Source organism: Ciona robusta, chromosome 9 (genome assembly GCF_009617815.1).
Source record: "Ciona robusta chromosome 9, ASM961781v2".
Lineage (NCBI taxonomy): Eukaryota > Metazoa > Chordata > Ascidiacea > Phlebobranchia > Cionidae > Ciona > Ciona robusta.
Window position 1 is genome coordinate 830,682 of NC_143243.1, and position 22,124 is coordinate 852,805.

General features: G+C 35.3%; 1 protein-coding gene across 2 annotated transcripts; it reads right to left on the minus strand.

Moving 5' to 3' along the window:
• Nucleotides 1–504: 504 nt before the first annotated feature.
• Nucleotides 505–22,097, minus strand: LOC149730572 (uncharacterized). Of its 2 annotated transcripts, none has more exons than XM_089885316.1 (34): nt 21,917–22,097; nt 20,776–21,257; nt 20,435–20,560; nt 20,017–20,094; nt 19,477–19,621; nt 19,030–19,135; nt 18,423–18,484; nt 16,317–16,400; nt 14,556–16,013; nt 14,203–14,302; nt 13,731–13,790; nt 12,944–13,038; nt 12,597–12,703; nt 12,250–12,315; nt 10,766–10,921; nt 10,113–10,323; nt 9,534–9,709; nt 8,968–9,190; nt 8,610–8,761; nt 7,886–8,085; nt 6,951–7,123; nt 6,566–6,681; nt 6,173–6,337; nt 5,580–5,677; nt 5,171–5,360; nt 4,686–4,917; nt 4,367–4,438; nt 3,967–4,083; nt 3,648–3,716; nt 2,850–3,089; nt 2,290–2,534; nt 1,812–1,917; nt 1,324–1,494; nt 505–1,007 (listed from the first exon to the last, which is right to left on the minus strand). In XM_089885316.1, the coding sequence occupies exons 1-34, from the start codon at nt 21,941–21,943 to the stop codon at nt 840–842; spliced, it is 6,276 nt and encodes a 2,091-aa protein (XP_089741442.1). In that variant the 5' UTR covers nt 21,944–22,097; the 3' UTR covers nt 505–839. The 2 variants fall into 2 exon arrangements, with proteins under 2 accessions (XP_089741442.1, XP_089741443.1); XM_089885317.1 differs by having other exon boundaries at nt 19,498–19,621; nt 21,917–22,096.
• Nucleotides 22,098–22,124: the final 27 nt, after the last annotated feature.

Genomic DNA, 22,124 nt, shown 5'->3' on the forward strand with positions numbered 1-22,124 from the left:
AACCGACCAAACAACGAATCACAGTAACTGGACCAGATACAAGCTAGTATAACCGCAAATTTAGAACAATCTTTTTTCAAACCCTAGGCTAGTTTTTGATGATTTTTTTGCATTAAAGTGAACCGAATCCATTATTTTTAGCTGTTATGCATCGTGTTAATTAATATATATATATGATATGACAACTTATACACTTAAATTTCCAAAAAATTAGCATAAATCAACATTATGTGCAACACGAGGGGTTTGCAAATATCCGGTTTAGCTTAATTTAAATTTTGAAAACGCGGGAATATTTTTACGTGCAAGGGGAGTTGTTGCTTGAAACTTTGTATTTATTTTCAATGCATTTACACCATTGTTTGGTTAATTTGTACTCTTCCTTTAATACATAGTCTCCACTATGCATTTCGTTTTCTCGAAATGAACGATTTAAAAACTTTGCACTTTAAATACATTGTGTATCCTGTACCTACACTAACAAACCAAAACACATTTGTAAAATTGGTGTAGAAAAAGTCTAACTTTTAATTAAGGTCGAACAACCATAATTACGAACGTAATGGCACAAAAATAGGAAACGTTGCAAGAAATATTGGAAAAGAACAGAATGTAGCTGTAGGCCAATTTGATACCACTTGTAGCTATTTAGCTGTTAATATAAACTATGTATTTTGAAAATACTAAACTTGATTTCAGATGTAATTATCCATTAGCAGCTAATCGATTACACCATACAGCCAGAAACGCCGAGAGTATTTTAACCCCGGACCTTCCACAGTTCCAGCAGCTCATTCTTTTAAACAGATTTCCAACTAAAACTTTGGCAGTATTCGATGTTATCTTTCAGTTTTTTCATCATCATCTCTTGCTTTATAAATTGGCCCCATTTTCGCCATGTATTTCTTAACATATTCTTTTGCCTTATGTTTTACATTGGCATTATATTCTAAGTCCTCCCAAACTATTACTTGTTTAATCTCTTTCATCAGGACATTGTGGGTGAGCTGAAAAGAGAGAATTCATAAACCGCTTTCCATAGAATATGCTTCTATGTTTATTAAAACAATAGCCTACCCTAGATTTTCTATACCACATTAAACATCCTAAATTACCTAAGTCGTGTTTTATTATTTTCCCTAAAAGGTCATACATTCTATCTTGGATAACACACAAACTTATTTGAATATAAACCAGAAAATAACTGCCATATCAAGTATAATAAATATATAATGTGTTGAAATACTTGAATTAATGATGTAGCATTTTCATAGAAATAAATAAAACACACCACAAAACAACAAAAACTTAAAATCCACTAACCTTTCTTGCAAGTCGTTTAAAATCTTCAGTTGAAGTGATTCGTCCGATCTTACATTCAGGCTTCCGATATGAATTCAAACAATACACGATATGTTGGGACATCTTGCTTCGAAAAGCTTCGCGAGCTTTCTTTGCTTCTTCAGTGATCGACCCAGCTGCGTTCTCACTCGGCTAAGGTGGAATTGAAACTTGTGTTAATGAGATGCAAAGTTACGTATCTCTGGAACTTTATAATTTCATCAATGTGCAAATTAATGTTTGCCAGAAGATCCTTAAACTACAATAAATTTCACTTCAAGCGGACATGGGCTTAATTTAGTATCAGGCAGCCTAGAATGGTGACCTCTTGGCTTATACACAAACTGTGCCCATGCCAACCGCTACCACTTTGTACCATTTAGCAGTAAAACAGATAATCAGTGTTGATCTTTATAACTGTTATTTTTTACACTTATTCCCAACAATGTTTGATTTGTCACAGCCCCCACCTTTTGTTTCCCATCATTAACACTATTGGTGGCTTCACTCGGTTTCTTCACCAGAGTTTCCTCGTCATCCACAGCGTCCCAGGATGGAGCTTCCCATTGTGTCTTCCTGTGGTTGGAGAATATGAAGGCTAGATGCTTTATATCTCAATATAAAAGTCACAAGCTCATGACCCCTATAACTCTTAAAATGCCTCCAACCCTTGTTTTCTTGTTTTTTTTGTCAACTATGGATTTTCAGTACTAACCATATTCAGCTGTAAACCTGGAACACTTACATATAAACACATTAGCTTAACTACATTTAAGTCCGGCAATGTGACTTAGTGGTGGGCACTTCCATTGTAACTGAAAAATGCTGTTTTTCGATAATTGAGACTAGTACCATTTTAATCACAAATCCCACCACTCCAGCACCGTTCCATTATAACACACATTTTCATATCTACATAGTGTAAAGAACATTAATGCTGGCATATACCTTGTAATAACATGATAATAATAAACGCTCCCTTCGGCGTCCGTAGCTGATTTCCAATTCCTGGGTAAACGTGGGGGTCTCGGGTCTCGTGGGGGTGAGGCGGGTTTGGCAGGGGGCTGTACCTCGTATGGGGGGCTTGCTGTAGGGGGGTTAAATGCAGATTGGGCTGCGGGTGTTGGGGCATCTATGATGGGTTGACTTGGTTGTATCACTTGCTGAAGTGCTTGGGGTTGGGTGGATTGTTGCTGTGGTTATATTGTATTGTTAATAATAATAAACCAAGTTAATATAAATTTAGTTTATTCTATGTTTAAATTTAGCCAGTGTTTTGCCATATTATGGTAAATAGTAATAACACAAGTAATAAAGCAAACATGGTAACTGAACTTAAACCCTCATAATGAGCAATGAATCTCTATTCGATTGTATTTTATATGAGGGCATTTTGTGGTTAATGTGCAAACTCTGGCCTACATACCAGGTGCCCTAACGTGCCTTAACATAGGACATTACCCATATACAAAAGTTCCCTTAGGTATTTAAGCACCATCCCAATGTACCTGCAAAGCTTGTTGCTGCAATTGTAGTTGTTGTAATCGAATCTGTAGATTCTGCTGTGCAAGTTGGGTTTGTAATGTTAAAGGTTGGAGCTGGTTCTGCAGCATTTGTTGTTGAATTAGGTTTTGTTCTTGTAGGATCTGTTGTTGTAATTGTAACTGCTGCATTTGGTTTTGTATTTGTTGAGGTTGTGTGGCTTGTGGTTGGGTGGATGGCTGGCTTGAAGTATTTTGACCAGTTAGCTGGAAATAAAAGTTTAATTTGTAATTGGGTCGCTACAAACCTGACTGTACACAGTATCCGGAATTCGTCCGTTTTGTCTGTTTTGTCCGGATTTCGCTGCCGCATGCGGAACTCGGTAATGGGTTTGCACACGACCACGCATGCTGGATACTGTGTACAGCCACCTCAAGTAGTAGCAGTGGCAAAGACGAGAGTTGGTTTATTGGTAAATTGATAGGTTTATGGCAATGTAAGTTATGTAGTTTTACAAATGGGTGGCAGAAATATGAGTAAAGGTAAATCAATAGTTTGTAATATCTGTTGAATCAGAATAAAATGCCACTCTGGCACAAAGTTACAATTTGCCAACCCCTACAATATTGTACGTTGTAGTAGGTAAAGCACAACTTGAATGCAAAATATATTGAATTGAATGCAACTTACTTTATCTTCGCGTGGCCGGATAACGACAGTCGTTATAACACGGGTGTTCTGTTTCATACACCCCGTGCCAGCTTACAAGTTACCATGTATGTTACTTTGTGGGTAATTATTATTCTTTTTTTACATATGCATACCTGTTGCAGTTGCTCTGCTGTTAGAAGTACAATAGCTTGTCCACCTTGTGAGCCAAGTATAGTAACACCCTGTGTTATAACATGATGACATAAGCATTGATAATATGAAATAAATATATTTATATAATAAACATAATGAACAAATGTAACAGTTTGTTTGGTGGCCTTTGCCATATATTCTGGATTTTTGTTACATTTGCAAGCCACAGACAGACATTCAATTTCAGGAGGAATTTTAAAGGTTGATGTGCATTCAATCATCAGAATTTATGTCTTCACATATTAACAAATAAATCCATAATATTAAACACAAAATTACCGGGTTTGGAGCAGTTTGAGGCTGTTGAACTATCTGCTGAGTCATTGTTTGTTGAGGCTGAATAATTTGCTGAGTAATCGTTTGTTGGGAAAAGTTTCCTTGGGCCTGGGCTTGTTGCTGTTTTCAAATAATGAACGAAAGTTAGTATGATGTTAATCTCGGACTTCTTATTTTCTTTGCATTGATTTTAGAATCTGTTCATTAACTTAATGGCAATGGGCCAAAATGGCAATGGACCATTTTAGAATCTGTTCATTAACTTGATGTCAATGGATAAAATTTAAATCCAAGACCTTGTCCATTGACAAGTTATATTGCATTTTGAAGTTATTTAAAAGCTTTTAAAGAATATTTCCCACTAAATAAATATTTTATATGAAATAAATACACGTTTAATTACCTGGGGTTGGGAAGCTAAAACACCAACTGAAGGTCCCTGGTTAACACTGTTTGTTGGGAGCATTAATGGAGTCTAAAAATAATTTTGGAATTAAAACATATATATATATATATATGAGGAGTAACTTACTATCTTTAACATTTATATTCAACTAATAATTTAAATCACATATGAAGCATGTTTCATTCATATATATTCATATAAGCAGTCTGGGTATTTCGGTAATGGGCCAATTCTAGCCTAAATCCAAGGTCTCGGAACACAGTCCCAACATAGAAGTTATCCTTTATACAGAATAGTATCTAAACAGGGAAATTACCGGAAGTAACCCTTTTCCTGCAGTTGGAGTGGCTTGGGGGAATCCCGTGTAAATTGGGTTTGTTTGATTGACAGGAGGGGGCTGGGGGTTTATTTGAATAAGGTTGCCCGAGTACCCACTAGGGGTAAAGGTGCTTGAGGTTTGGGGTGTGGGGGTGGTGATAGGGGGTGTGGATAGGATCGGGGTTTGGTGGAGAACTTGGGGGGGTGGGAGGGGCACCTTTGACATTCCCCTAAAAATAAAATGGATTAAAATTTATTTTGATAATATGAAACCTAAAATATGGCATCTTTACAAATAAATATTGAAACACAATATGATATTTTTATAATATATTGGCGGAAGGGCTATTTATTTAAAAACATTCAACAATAGAGGTATGTTCTGTTGGTAGTTTATACACAAACCACCAGTTTCTGCAAACGTTCTATTTGGGTTAGAGTTGTCCCATTATCCCCCTAGTAATAAATAATAACTATACATACAAAGTAGTGACAGTAGGCGCAGGTAGCGGCCATATTCCTTGGCTTGCAGTCGTGGACTTGACATCCCAACGTTTGCGTGACGATCTGTCTTCTCGGTGACGAACGTCGCGCTCAAACTGTCGCCGGTGTTCCTCTCGCGATAATTTGCTCGATTTTTCTGAAGACGCGTTTAACCATGCGTACTTACCACCTGTGTGGAGGGTTGTGTTAATTGACAGTGAATATGAGGTGTATGAATACACCATATGTGTCTGGTGTATCAGAAGACAGTAGACACCCATGTTATAATTCGACAGTGAGCATGAGGTGTATAAATACACCATGTGTGTCTGGTGTATAAGAAAACACCCATGTTATGGCTTATTTTATACACCATGTTTATTACAGCATGAATAAAAACACAAAATACCGTTTTCATTCGAACTTTGTCGGTTTGGTCTGGACTCATTGTCTCTTCTGCCCCTTAGTGGTGACCTTCTTGACCGATCCCGGTCAGGTTCACGACTTCTATAAAAAGTTTTATGTAAATGAATTATAAGAAGATATTGCTGACTGTTACATAACATTGTATTTAAGGAAATGGGCCAATCCTAGCCCAAGTCCCAGAACCCATAGCATGCCACGCTGCAGAACCTCAACCACAAAGAATAGGAAGATAACATCGTAAGACAACTATGGATTGGCCATGATCTAGCACTCATATTGTTCAGAGTAATTGCTAAGCATTATTAAATCTCAATACTACCCGCCGTGTTTAACTAAATGATAGCATGGAGTAAACTATAGTTAAGATAATGGCAAATATAAATCTCCTTGCTACACCATCGGTGTGCATTGATTTATGTTTGCTGGGAATTTAGTATTTGTTAAAAAAATCATTTAGCAAAGCTGTTGAGTGTTTATTATGGTGTAAAATAATGGAACCATGACTCGAAAGTTAGAAAACATGACAAAAAATGTTGTCAATGAGAAAATAAGTTTAATGATGACATCACAATCTACCTTCTGTCTCTATCCCTGTCATAATATTCATCATAATGATGGCCAGTGTTGCCGTCATGATTAACAACACTGGGAGAGGATGCTTGCGAGCTTGATCGTTCTTCAACGCTGCGCTCACTTTCCCCACCTTGTGGTGCGTCCACGCTCTGTTGTCGCTTCGGTATTCTGGATGGAATAGAAATATTATTAATTATTGAAAATAAATTATTTAGTTATAAAAAAAATTATCAAAATAAAATCGGAAAATGATTAAAACTTGTAAAATTTCTATAAAATAATGAAACCTGCGAAAAAAAATAAATTTAATTATATAATTATGATGTCATGTTGAAATTTCTATGTGATGTCAGACTTCAATTATAATGTTTAACCTAAAAGTATGACATCACAAACCTGTAGATTTCTTTCAAATCCTTCCAGGAATAAAGAAGGTTCTCAGCGCTGCTCACGATTTGTGAATTTAGGTCCGTCAAACTTTCTGGAGGATTCTCAACATTAGTGTTGGTTGTCTGTGAAGAATAAATATTTAAGCAATAACAGAACACCCGTGTCTCCTGTTATTAGGACTGTCGTTACCCAGACATGCAAGGATAACGAAGTTACATTTAAATATAAACGTGTATTACAGAAGAAGGCTAAGTAATCTTTATTTAAAACACAAGCATTCTTACCAATTGATTCAGTTATTTAAATTTTGCTTAATGGACAAACTCTGACTTAAACCCCAGACCCCTAAAGTGCCATATTACACAGAAAACAAAATACATAAATATCAAACCTCTATATTTGATGTCTGTTGTTCACCAGCCACCTCCAGCTCATCCTTATTTTCACAATTATTCACGTCAAGTTTATCGGATGTTTGTGTTGGGGATTCCCCTGAAGTAAGAACATCGGGTTTGGACGTTTCTCGTTCAGATTCGCTTTCCGTTGGAACTACTGTGGGTAGCTCTGTATTAAATATACTTCGGTTAAACCCAGTGATGCCAAACATTAAAAATAGTGTTGCCAAATGTGTTTTAAAGTTACTGTTCCAACATTCGTCTTTTACAACCAGATCTTTCAAGAAAAACCAAGGAAAATTTGACAATATTACATAAAATCAAGATCAAGATGCAAAACGACATAAACTGTTTCTCATCGACTTATCTTACAAAATAATGAGAGTTGAATTGCATGAACTGAAAATTCAACACTTGTGCTTTAAACCAGTAGTTTAAATATTTGATGTTGCTGCCAGCCATATTAAAGAAATAGAAAAATTGTGGCAATTCTATGATTGTAATCTTAAAGAACTGAAGATGTCCCACCATTTTGTCCTTTGGGATCATAATTAAAAATAGCTTAGGAATGTCTCGTACAACAAAAAACGTGGTGTTTGTAAAAAGTGTTGCCAATTAGGTCAATATGAAAACTTTGTGTAATCGGTTACTTTAAAGGTGGCTTTACATAGTATCCGGAATTCGTCCGTTTTGTCTGTTTTGTCCGGATTTCGCTGCCGCATGTGGAACTCGGTAATGGGTTTGCATACGACTTCCCAAGCGAACTCGCATGCCGGATACTGTGTACAGCCACCTTTATTCCAATATTTACCATTTGGCAAGACTTCATCCAAGTTTAGCACCTATTCAAGTTACTTAGAGCACCCAATAAAAAAAATTATGTTTATAAAAAGTGATGCCAGTTAAAAAGCTGCAGTGTTTCCAGACATACCTTCCTCAGCCCACCTTCTCACCATTGAGATAACTTTGCTGTCTTGTAGCATGTTAAGGTTACTGATGGGTAGCATGGATAATACGTTTAATATTTCCATCTTAAGCTTGAAATAAGATGAGTTAACATCGGATGATGACGAAGTAAGATCCACCATCCAACTCCAAAGTAATGGAAGGCCGTGGAACTGAAGGAAGGATCTGGATGGGAGAAAAAACGTATATATATATTGTTTATATTAATTTTTCCTCAAAAATATAAAAATACAGAAATTAGGGAAAAACGTTGTGAAATGAATGAAACAGTTAATATACTGGGGATATCACAGTCAAAGAATTAGGAAACCCGTGTTGTTACTCAATCTAAGACTTTGAAAAGTGAATTCTGTGGCATTGCTGCCATAATATAGATTAGTGGCATTCATCATAAACTTTTACCTAGTTTAAGTGTAGTGGATAAACACTCACACATTTTCGCATTTCATGTGAATTTTAAGTGATTAATGAACACAACACTAAAACCTATATTTACAAAATAACAGGTATTTTGATCAGCACTGTGGCTGTTAAAAATAATAAGCGACAAAACAACATTATAGAAGCAAATTCTTCGCTAGTAGAAAAAGCTTGAGCACACCCACTAACCCCTATCTTTGGAACTGATAATCAAAAGTTATTTCCTCCCCTTTAATAATATTTCTTATTACATCCTTTAACCCACCCACCTTAAACAACCCTGGTTGTCAGTTTTCCTCAACACATTGAGACAAAGCAACCGGTGGGCTGTTGTTTCGCATTTAACCATCGACCGTGACAACACAAGAACCTCTTTATTCGATTGCAAACCAGATTTTAAACCAGATATTTCACTTTCAAGCTGTAAAGAATATAAACATTAAGTAATTTTTTCAAATATTCTGCAATGTATATATATATTTGTAAAGGATAAAAATCCCTGTGTGTATTTTACTGACAAACCATTCTTCACCCGAGTACCCAATTCTTATGTGCTTTATAGGCATAAAAAGTTCGTTACTTTGTTTTACCATTAAGTAAATTAGTTCCTCACTAAGCATATATTACCGGATCATCTTTAAAAGTTCGTTTCCTTTTCTTTTTCCTTCCTGTTTCCGTGGCAACCGATGTAATAACCGCTGAGTTATCTTCAAACTTGCTGACATCATCAACACATGTGACATCATTAGCTATGACATCATCAGCTATGACATCATCATCCTCATCAGGGGCTTTCCCCAAATAACCCCGACAGTTACTCGACCCACAGTAGCAAGCTTGCGCTTCTTTGCTGTTAATATTTTCAGGATTATTATTGCAGCGTGGCGTAGTGATTGGCCCGTCTGCCACAAGGCCAGAGTTTAGAAATTCAAGGCTCTCAGCTGTTACCAATGTGGGCATGAATCCTACGGGGTGCCTAATAGGTTGTCCAAATTGTCAGCTGTACAAAAAAACAATTACCCACAAAGTTATATACGTGGTAACTTGTATGGGGGAATACAGTAGACAAAATAATACACCCATGCAACAACGACTGCAATTGCTCCGTCGTGTGGGGATAAAAAACAGAAATGTTTCACAGTATTAAGAAATATGCTACACTAGCAGAAACCGTTTTATGAACCCCCACTAACCCGTATCGTTGAAACTGATAATCGAAAGTTATTTCCTCCCCTTTATTAATATCCCTCATAGTAAAGAATCCGACCCTCAATCTTCCGTTCACCGTCCACTTCTGCGTCTCACAATTTGGGTCGCAACTATGGTTGATGAAACGTGACGTGTTGCCCTTGGTTGTGGCGTCTATGATCTAATAATGAGGATTGTTACAGACCTTACAAGACATTAATACGCATACAAAGTAAGCAGCTCGTAATAGCTTATGCGTAAAAAATATGTGTATGTTAAAATCTATTTGAATTTATATAGTTTTTTTGCATTAGCTTTTTCTAGATTTGATCTATTTTACAACTTATATTTTTATAATTTTTCCAATGCAAAAAATCTGATTTATGTTTTATTCTTATAGAGTGAAGTTCTGCAGAGTAGCACATCATAAACAGGGTACGACAACCCATTAGTAAAACATAACCTATAAGCATATTTTTGAAAAATAAAGAAAAATTTCCGAAAAATGACAGCATACAGATTAAGATAAGTTTTTTCTACTGTTTATACCACAAGAAATTTCCAAAATAAACATTTCTACAAACCTCATCCTGAGACAAAGCCATGAAGTAAAAATGCTGTTGATTTCCCCTCGAATACAACAACGAGCGTCGTCCAAACTCCTGGAGGTCCAACACCTCCCCACAATATTCCATCACCAACATTCCAGGTGATAAATTCTCCGTAGCGCGGATTCCCCAGCCCTTCCATTTAGTCTGGAAGACTTCGGTCGGTACGTATTGCTTCCTCTGGAACCTGGTGTTGAATATATAAATTTAGCAATATTTTGATAAACTCAAAGACAAGTGCATGATCTTAGACATAAGACTTGCTAAGAAAGGTTTGATACCTATGTTCTTATTTGTACATTACATATGTTTATTTTATAAAAAGATTTTTTTATAACTCAACAGGAAGCATAAAGTGTATGAATACACCATGTGTGTCTGGTGTATAAGAAGACACCCATGTTATATCTCGACAGTGAGCATGAGGTGTATGAATACACCATGTGCGTCTGGTGTATAAGAAGACACCCATGTTATAACTCGACAGTGAGCATGAGGTGTATGAATACACCATGTGTGTCTTGTGTATAAAAAGACACTTATATTATAACTTAACAACACACATGAAGTGTACGAAATGACCCCTATTCAAAACACATACAACCACCACACCAACACAGCACTCTCACCTTTTATTCTGACATTGCTCACCAAGTGGGCAACGTGCCGAACACTCGATCATTAGAAGTCGATTTAAGCAATCGCTTCCACACGGTGTCCCATCTTCATTGTTGTCACATTCACAAACCATTCGGCGAATTTCTTTCCGAACTCGCGACTTTTTCCTGTAAAAAAATAGAAAGTTACTTAAAGAAATATATAGTTTTGAATAAGTACATGAATGTTTTAGTTAGAGGTTGTGTGTATGAGCATGTACACCCAAGTTTCTGTGACAATTCTTACTTTATTTAGCTAAAACCTCACCATCTAATCTTTATATCCCATTTACTGCTACAGGAAAAGACTTATCCTGTGACCGTGTCTGTATATAAATATTTTTCAGCTATTTTTTATACGAAGCTACTATACTGAATTTTGTTTCTATTTTTTAAACTTTTTATCAAATCACAAGTCGTATTTTTAAATTTTATTTGAAACAAAACAATTGCATAGTAGGAACTATAAGACATTGTTATAAATATCATCACATTGTATATAATTTAACACCTAATATGAAGCACCTTTTATTTATTGCACAAATAAACCACAGTGATTAAAAAATGACCTCAGAAATTCACCATGGCGTTTGGCAAATGCTACAAATTTTCCACAAGAGATCTATTGCACATGCGTTGACCCGCACAATGTCACATTAATATATCATAAATTCCAGAGTAGACTTAAAATTTTTAACAGATTTTTACGTTTTCTGCCACTAGCTAATCGTAGATAAAATTGTTTTTCGTGGTAATTTCAAGTCATTTACTAAATTGCCAAAGTGAATTTTCATGGTCAAACAATAAAAGGCACCGATATGCTCAACAGTAGGAACAAGTATATAAACAGTGAATTTAGAAATTATATCAAAATACACAACATGTTACCAATAAACACAGAAACATACATACAGCAAAAACTTCGGTGCAAAATTCTGGCAAAACAAAATAAAACAGAATCTCACAATCTCTTGGCTCAAGAATATAATTTACAACAAGCAATAAACTAAGCTGAAACTGCCTATAGTGGTGTACATGCTGAAATAAGATATAATAGGGTGGGGTAAGATGGATACCATTAGCATATAATATCCCGTATTTCCTAATCGTGGATTGGGTTATAAAATTCTGTAAATATTCTTTGTTTACTACCAAATGAAACGATAAATGAAAACATATACCATCTTACCCCACTGTAATATATATATATATATATGTGTGTGTGTGTGTGTATTTTTTTGGGAAGTCAAATGTTTAAATTAGAAAGCTAATATATGTTTCACCCTTGTGGTAACTTACATAATCTATGATAATCCAATACAAGTAATACAAATGCTAATGTTTACATTAACATTATATTGGCATACCACACGCTTAAGCATCGCTAAAGTGCTGCAGGGGTACGGCTATAACAGACTTTATAAGTTATAAACACACAGTGTGTGGAGTCGCCTTACTTTTCACAAAGATAAATATTATCGCTGATAGCTTCAAATGAAGGACTTGCAGTGTTGCTCAATGCACTAAAAGTAACACAGTGTTAACAAATATAAAACTAATTAGGCAACACAAATAATGGCAAAGTTAAAAAAGGGAAAATTCTGGCCAAAATTATAAGAATCATAATATTTCATAATTGGTTTTAGTTTAGCATTGATAAATAAAGGTTCGGCTGACATGGTAGGTCGAAAGATAGAAACGCGAAAGATAGAAAAGAAAAAATTGTTCTGTCCAGGATAAAAATATCAAATGCAAAAACATGTTGATTTTACTCACTGTTTTATACCAGGATGATATTACTTACTTTTCACCAACTGTCTTTACTTTATCTTCTTCTTCTTCTTGTTGTTGTTGTTGTTGTTGTTGTTGTTGGTCAAATAATAAATCCATGTTTTCAGTTTTGCTTTGAATCTGTATAAAAAGAAAATATTAAAATGGGAAAAATTCAAATAATATATTCTGCTGTTGGCAAATAAATTTGTACAGCTATCTTGGAAAAGCTAACTGGAAAATTCACATTAAAATGTTGCGTTGAAAAATGTCATTCGGAAAAATAACAATTACCAAAAACATAATAATTAAAACAAAAATTGAAAAAATCAGAATAAAAAACTAGGAAAAGTTTTACAAATATAAATGAACAAAGCAAACTTCAGGAGTTGGTGAATCCACTCCTTGTGGACGGGACGACCATCGCGATTTACGTTTCTGCATCTTCGTCATAATGCGTGCCGATCGTCGCCGACCTGTATGGTTTATATTGTTACAACTCCTTTAAAACATTTAATGTTACAATTCTATTAACACATACATACATAGGCGACAAACTTTATAAAACACAGGGGAGGCAGGGGTAGCTGGACACACTATCCTGTGAAACAAATCTAACTTATTGGTTGTAATTTGTAATGTTTACTGATTGATGAAGTGTAGAAAATTCTGGGGAAAGCTCGCCCACCCTGCCACCCCAGGTTTGGTGACTAAGGGTACTTTGTGTAACATGGCAACAATATTCAAAATATTTCAATATTTTACAGAAAATCTATTATAAATAAAATAATGTTGCCATAAATTTCCAGTACAACAAATGGAAGGCAATAAACATGACTACAATTCCCATAAATACGACATTTAAAAGCAATATAAGCATTGTGAAACATGTTTAAAATATACAATTCAAAATGGCTTTACCTGCATTAAGACTAAGAGTATAACAAGTTAACATAATGGGACAAATAATCAAAAAAAATTAGTCAACTTTAACCTGAATTACAAGAACAATAGTCTTTTCTTTTCGAACTTAATTAAAAACTTATATAATCAAAATTTGAACAGAATAAAATTCGTAAAACACAATAAGAACAAAACACATGCACAGCATCCAATATATAGTTAGTGTTATCAGTTAATATCTATTTTAATGTAGAAGATAAATCACCTTCAGCAGTTTCATCCACAGCAGAGTTTGAAGCATCAGACACTGAATCTATGGTGGGTTCTGTTTAATATGATGTGTTATACAGTGTATCTAATGCATTTATATAAACTGTTGTATTCTATATAGATGAGGTCTTACATGGGATATCATAGGACCTTAAAATTGGGCCAGAGCTGCCCATTATTCCGACATCCAAGGGTGCTACACTGCTACAATACTTCAACCTATCAGTGACCACTGGGTTGAAGCAAAGGAACCAATAGTAGGTAAGATAGGTTATAAAAAGTGCTGTTGTTAGGCATATAACATTCAGAAAACAGCCCATATGGCAATTTAATAATTAAAGTAACCAACATTTTTGATAGTTAAGTTAGGGCAGTGCTTTAGACCAATACCTTGTTTTTGCCTTGTTTTTGTGACAGAGAACACACTTTCAGAAGCTTTAAACAATATAGAAGTTATTACAATCTACCTGTATTATTGGCTTGTTTATCATTGACAGCATCTTGATTATCTTGTGTTAAAGTAACATCCAATTCCATTTTACTCCCAGTTACTTCAAGTTCAGTATTCTAGATTGGAAGAAGTGTTAAAGCATTTTGTGTAAATACAGTTTACTATACTCAAACCTTGTTAAAAACCTCCATAAAAAATGTGGACTATGTGTGTTTTGTCTTTTTTACTGTTTTTTAAACTTATATTTTTAGAATTATTAGCAAAAAGTCAATGGTGCAGATTATTTAGATAACGTTAAAGGAATGTGCTTTGAGAAGTTTAAAATCTGGTATGATATTTGTTAATGACATTTTATAGAAAGAACTTTACCTGGTTTGTGTCGTTTACTCTACCATGATCATCCACGGGTATTCTTATTGATATTGGGTCGCACATTTCGTCCGTACCAGAGCTTGCGTCATCAAACGCCGTCATTTGCGGGGCAATGCACGGGCTCTCAGACCCAGGGGAGAATAAAGGAGATTCTGGGGAGCTTGGGGCGTATTTTGGGGGCTCGTGGGGGTTAGGGGGGAAATCCGGGGGCTTGGGGATAAACTCATGGTTGGGTAGCGAAGTAGGGTGAGACTGTTTTACATTGGCTGTCATAATGTCCCTTGTTGAGAAATCAGGTGATTTTAAACGGGGGAAGTCTTCGTTCGGTTCTTGTATGTTTGGGGGACTTGGTAGTTTGGTCGGTTTATCTTGGTTTGTGTCTTGTTCAATTGATGCAGCCTCTAGTTTGGCTTCTTGTTCAGCAAGAGCTTTGAACCATCGTTTCTTAGCGGGGAGTAAAGAGCAGGAGAAGGAACGGCGGTGTTCGGACGTTTCATCTGGTGTGTCTGATGTTTCTATAGTGGGTGGGGTGGGGTTGGTGATTGGGGGTGTGGGGGTAACGGTGTTATCTTGGGATTGTAACGTGGGTGATGGGGGCACATCATTAATGGGATTAGAGGGTGAAATAGGGGGTTCTTTGTAAGAAGTTTGATCCTGATTTTCTTTCGCCGTGCTGAGTGCTTTGGGTGTGTCCTCTGTTATGCTATTTGGTGAAGGGGGGATTTCCCCTATGACATCACTGGGTGGAGGGGGAATTTCCCTTATGACATCACTGGGTGGAGGGGGAATTTCCCTTATGACATCACCATCCACATTAGCCCCACCATGTAAACAACTTTCTTCTTGATAATTAACATCAGGTGAATGAGGACCTTCATTATCCATCATACCAGCTTTGCACAATGTATCCTCATTAGATGGATCTTTCATATTAACCCTAGTATCTTGATGGCCAACAACAGTATTCTTGTCATCGCTATCTTCATCTGACGTATAATTGCCAATATCTCCGTTTATTAAACTGTTATTGTTTATATAAAGTGTTTGAGAGGTTGAATCATCATTATCATTTGCTTGTGATGTCATACCTTCTATTGTTTCATCATCAATATGAACTTGATCGTGTAGATTAGGTTGGGGAGAGGGGGGTTCGGTTTCAAGATTCTTGTTTTTTGGAGTTTTTAAGGTTTCTAGGTTTCTCTCGACGGGTGGGTCATCTTGTGGGGTAAGGTGGGTGGGTGAAACAGGGGGGTTTCCCTTCACAGTGGGGTTATTTAAAGTAGAGGAAAAACTTGGAATATTTTCTGTTTCGTTGTCTGTTGGTAAATGTTCATTGTTGTCTTGATTATGATGTGATTGATCTTCATTGTGATGTAATAAAATTTCATTGTCATGGTTGGTTTGTTTCGATTGTGATGTCACAACAAGCAGAGAATCAAAAACATTTCGTTCGTTCTGGAAAATATTAATTATGTATGGTTTATGCAAGTTGTTAACTATAATTGTGGGTATTCAAATTGGTATACAGCTGAGCTACATTCATATTAATAAGGGAACCTCATTGATTAATGTGGTGAATGCAATATACTTTGGCTCTGCTTTTTTGTATAGACACCAAACAGCAGGGAAAAAAATGATTTATATTCAAAACTGGGGTATTCAAACATCTGATGTCACCTCCGCTTCAAAGTTAGTGGAAATGCTTATCAATGCACTGATGTATATTAGGAACAAACACAAGCAACCACTAAAACCAACCTTTTCATCACTGGGTTGTTCTTCCTCGTCGTCCTCGTCTTCCAACCAACATCCGATGCTAGCTAGTGGTACAACGCTCTTTAACTGGGAGGAGAGAGGATGATTAATATTATTTTGTTACCATGCATGGTGTTAATATGTAATATTGGTTTAAGTTAGGAATCACAATATACATTATATTGGTATAGCACTCTTTAACTGGGGGGGGAATCATAACAGAAGTTAAACGCTCTTCTCCTGGCAGTGAAGTAACTGGGTTAATATTCTGCTGTTGCTACAAGGTATAATGTAAATATAAAATAATGTAATGTTGGTTTAAGTTAGAAATCACAACATACAATATATTGGTATGACGCTCTTTAACTGGGGGGGATGTACTTTATTATTCTTTTTCTAAGTACAGTGTAGTATATAAACTAGAGAGTAGTGTCTTCATTAAATTAAGAAAAGCGTTAATTTTAATATACCAAGTTAACTAAGTTAATATGTTGCTATTAATAGAAGTAACATTTTATAACAGACATAGAAACGAATAAAGGCACAAATTTAGATGTTAAGTAATCAAATATATATTAATATGTGAGCGGCAATATAAAGTTTTCAAACCAATATAGAAAGTCAACAGCAATAGATAATAGGATCTTGTTCTACTTAACATAACAAACAAAATTCAAATCCAACCAATTGTGTCATATGAGGTATATTTCGACTTTTAAATGGCATCGTCAGTCTCTTATTTAAGTAGAATGAATATTGGATATATATTAACGCAGATGTTCATACAACCATACCCTATTAAACATAATAAAAGTTGTAACAAAATATAATAATAAAGGTGATGACATATACCAAGGCGACTCACTTTAATAATATAAAGTAGGGTGGGGGAAGATGGGACCCCTTTTAACTCTATTTTCTCGTCCTATTTAGTAATAAACAAGGAATTATAAAACCATATCTTCACGATTCCCATAGACCGCTGTTAATTGTTTAAAACACGATCAGGATATTTCGATATCTATGTGCTAAAAGTGTCCCATCTTCCCCCACCCTACTATATATAATATTATATATATTTATAGTTATTTAAATTATATTAACAAGGATTACAGCAACAGGCAAATATTATAAAACTGACATACGAACAATATTTATCAGTTTGTTAAACAATTCTTTTCTACCCATACTCATATATACCAATCAATGTATTTCTACCATAGGGAATACATTTAATGTCTTACGAATATTGATTCATGTAAGAATAGAACAAAACCCATACTACATGAAACTGGTGAAATATGGTCTAGAAAGAAAAGAACATTCAAGCAATGACTTTTAACATTCAGATATCTATAACCACAAAAAATTGGCCTTGCAAAACAGACAAAATTCCTAAAATGCAAGGTATAGCTGTACAAATATAAAACAAACCAGGCAAACCTAGTAATAGTAGCAATCTCAAAACCACTACTATTTTACAGTAGGGTGGGGGGGAAGATGGGACACCTTTAGCGCATAGTAGCGAAATATCCTGATCATGTTTTAAACAATTAACAACGGTCTATGGGAGTCATGACGACATGGTTTAATAATTTTTTGTTTACCACTAAATAGGTTGAGTAAATAAAATAAAATGGTGTCCCATCTTCCCCTTACCCTCTTTTATATTATTCATTGTACTTAAATAAGAGACTGACGATGCCATTTAAAAGTCAAAATATACCTCATGTCATATGATACAATTGGTTGGATTTGAATTTTGTTTGTTACGTTAGTAAACAAAGAACTTTCAAAATATCATGAAACTATATCCTCACGACTTCCATAAACCGTTGTTAATTGTTAAAAATACGATTAGGATATTTATATATTATGTACTAAAGGTGTCCCATCTTCCCCCACCCTATATATATATATATACACTGTCTAAACAGGTAGCACAATCAGGATATTTGTATATTATGTGCTAAAGGTGTCCCATCTTCCCCCCCCCCCATATATATATATATATATATATATATATATATATACTGTCTAAACAGGTAGCAATACAAAACTTGTTTTACACCACAACCAACCAACCAACCAACATTATATTCCACCAACCTGAGGTTTTGTTGTTTTCACTTCATTCTTGTTTGGTTTCTCACTACTTGACTTTCTTACACCTGGAGGGGAAATAAAGTTTATTGACTTTTATTTATAATAACTGGTGACTTGTTTATAAGATAATGGTTTGATATAAATGCAATGCAAGTATGAAAACAGCATCAGCCTATACTGTGCATTCACACTAATTTTGAGGAAATTCACGCTAATTTTGGGATATAAAGTTTTTTGACTTTTATTTGAAATAGCTGGAACTGGTTTTCATGTTGGTGGTATAATCGTAAGAATGCAAAAGCCTCAAACATCTATTGTTGGCTATACATTAACGTTACATTTCAATACCACACACAGCCCAACGTAATGTCAGGACTTTTTGATTATATAACTCAGTAAATATTCTTTGTTTATTGCCGGGTAGGACAAAAAACAAAATAAAAACATGAACTATTTTACCCCACCCTTCTATACACACAGTTCAAAATCATGCATCTAATTCGTCATGAACAAATTTAAAGCCTTCGTTATAATTTCTAAGCAAAACAAACACAAAGTGTAGAGATAGCCTTACTTTTGTAGATATACACTTTGTTAGTAATATATCTACCTAGTTCAACAATTCTATCTTTCTTTTGAACATTTGTATCAACTTTGACTGGAGATTTCTTTCTTGTTTTGTCCGTTTTTTTGTCTTCATGGGATTCATGTTTTACCTGCGAAGTAAAATGTTAAACACAGCTCTGATATTAAAATTTAATGTATGTTCCAGTGTGTGCTTCACAGTTTTTTCAGTATAAACTTAAAGGGAACAACACAAAAAAACAAAAATGCTACTTTAAGGCTTGTCATTGGACTTAAGATTTAGGCAAAAGTGAGCCTATTAGTTCTAACACCCAAGATGCTATAAACAATTGATGACCACTGGGCTACAACAATTACAACTTTAATGCTAATAATGATGAGCATTTATGATTTAACCTGGTATTTATTATAAATAGACAGCGGTTAATTGCTTATGAGCAAATTTTGCGCAAACTGAAAAACTCTCGATTACCTTAGTACCATTAACCCCCACCTTTTTCTTGGATGAATATTTCAGTGGGGATTTCCCCGACCTTCGCTCCCTCATTCTTCTCATTGTGATGTCATCATCTGACGAATCGGAAGAGGTCACATGACGTTTGCGGTTCGTGTGCGACCTAAGGGGGGATAACAATTTGAAAATGATTTTTAAAATATAGCACAAGCATACAAATACACACAAACATTTGCACGAACTTTGTGGGGGAGGTAGAAAAAAAGAAAAAAGAAAATTAAAAATAAGTTAAAAAAAAATGGCCAAGATCTAAGCTAAGTATAAAAATATATTTGCAAACATTTAAAACAGCTTTATCTCTGAGCTCTATTCATTACCATTTATAAACAATATAGTAGGTGTAATTATGTGCTGTAATACATCGAGTAAAACGGAGACACGTCCCAATAAACTGGTTTGATATCTCCCATGGAACATAGTGTTTGCTAACATATGATACACAACACACATGAATAATGTATTTGTCCACAACCCAATAATAAACAGACTTATTTAAACCTTTCATTTGAATTTGTGTTCGATGACTTTCGTGAATCGAATGAACTTCGAACGAATTCTCGTGATCTCCGAGGCTCTCTAGTGGATGGAAGTTTAAGGGTTATTAAACATTAATAACAGTTGTATGAAAAGGTGGATCAAACACGCATTTTTACTCTGCCTTGATACAAACATTACAGCTGTTATAGTCTATATGACACAATTCACCATTTGTCTTTATTTCAAAGGTTTGAGTTTAAAACTGAACCATCTTCAGTGATGTTAGTTTTTAAAATTGTATGAAAAGATATTTGTTCCAGAGAAATGCTCATCGAACTAATCATGCGTTCACTGCAAGTTTAACGCTTATGATTTGTGACTGCTATCAATCATAATTTAGTTTTTAAACTTCCTAGTTTTCAAACAAACGCTAACTTACCTTCTCCTGTACGATCGATCTCTACTTCTTGATCTTCGGCTGCGTTTTGGCGTCCGGCTAAGATTGGTTCGTTCCTCATCATGTGACCAACGTTGTCGACTCCGATCACGGGAAGTCGATCGTGATCTGTGAATATGATGTCAGTTATCATGTGAATATATAGAAGTAGAATTACAGCAAATTTGACTAAATAAAATTTAAAGGTAAAAACTTGAACAATTGTTAAATAATCAGCCAATTAATAAATGCAGAACTTGATGACTTTGGGTGATTTTGAATACCATTATCACAATATATATATCCAGTATTTGGTAGCTTGAAAAGTTTACAGTCTATCTCACCTGGCTCTGCTGGTTCGAACATTTGATTGAATTTCTTTGGAAGAAACATCTGAAGACCTTGATTTCTTATCATCACTTTTTACATTCGTTGGAATAATTGACCTGCTTTTATCAAGTGTCAAGTCGGATTTCTTGACTGGCGAGGTGAGTTTGGGAGCATGAGGTTGCTGGGGGATGGGGGGGCCAATGTCTGCTTTGCCTGCCATTATTTCAAATATGTTCGATTTATTCGGTGTATGCTGGTTCTCATTCTTACGATTCTTCAGCGGTGATTTATGCGGCGGTGACTTGAGGGTGGGTGACTTTAGTGGGTTCTGTCTGGGAGAGGTTATATGCGGCTGAGGAAGTTTTTCCGGGGTTTTTATTGGATTGGGTTTAAGACCTGAGGTTTTGAATAAGATCTGGCTGTTCACTTTCAGTTTAAATCCCTTGAAACCTTGTACTCGCATCCCCTTTGCACCAAGCCCACCTTTGGTTGGGTCCTGTTATAAATATGTTGCTGTTACTTGGTAATGAATATTTCAAAGGTTGGTAAATCTTAATACGATTTTCTTGTATATTTGTCAATAAAACATGTGTATGTGAAAGTTGAATGAATGTAACTTATTTTTCCTCATGTGGCAGGAAAAGGCGGTCTTTAATAAAACAGGTGTTCTGTTTGATGCACCTCGTGCCCACTAACGAGTTACCACGTATGTAACTTCAAGGTTACATAATATATAGACTGGATACCTATGCTGATTGACCAATAGTGCAGTGTTTCAATTGGAACGTAAAATGTATTGGTTTGGATTTAAATAATATAAAAGATTCAGTGCTAGTGAAGAGTCTCCCCCCCACCTTATTTGCTAACCCCTAACCACTAACCCCTATAACCACTAACCCCTATTACCACTAACCATCAACACCTAGTTAGTGGTTAGCAAATAAGGTGGGGGGGAGATTCTTCACTAGCACCAGAAATTCAACTAAATTTAGGAAAACAAAGAAATAATAATTAGCAAAAAACACAGTTAACACAACCCTCCTAAAGTTTTACAAACAAAACCTAATAAACCAAGCAACATAATTTAAATTTCCCAAACTTTAAAGATATTTTACAAACAGTTTAAAACAAGCCATGAGTTGTGACGATTTTCACCTGACTTTCCGGGGCAGTACTTGACATTTTGGTTTCCAGTTTAACTAATCCAATATCAAACTTGCTTGTCGCACAGTAATATATACAGCATTAAGAAATGTACAACACGTTAACCTTACAAAACTTGTATAGCAGCCATTGTCTCTAGAAACAACAAAACATAAAATGCAGCTACAATATTAATTTACGTCTGCAGTTGAAAAAAGCA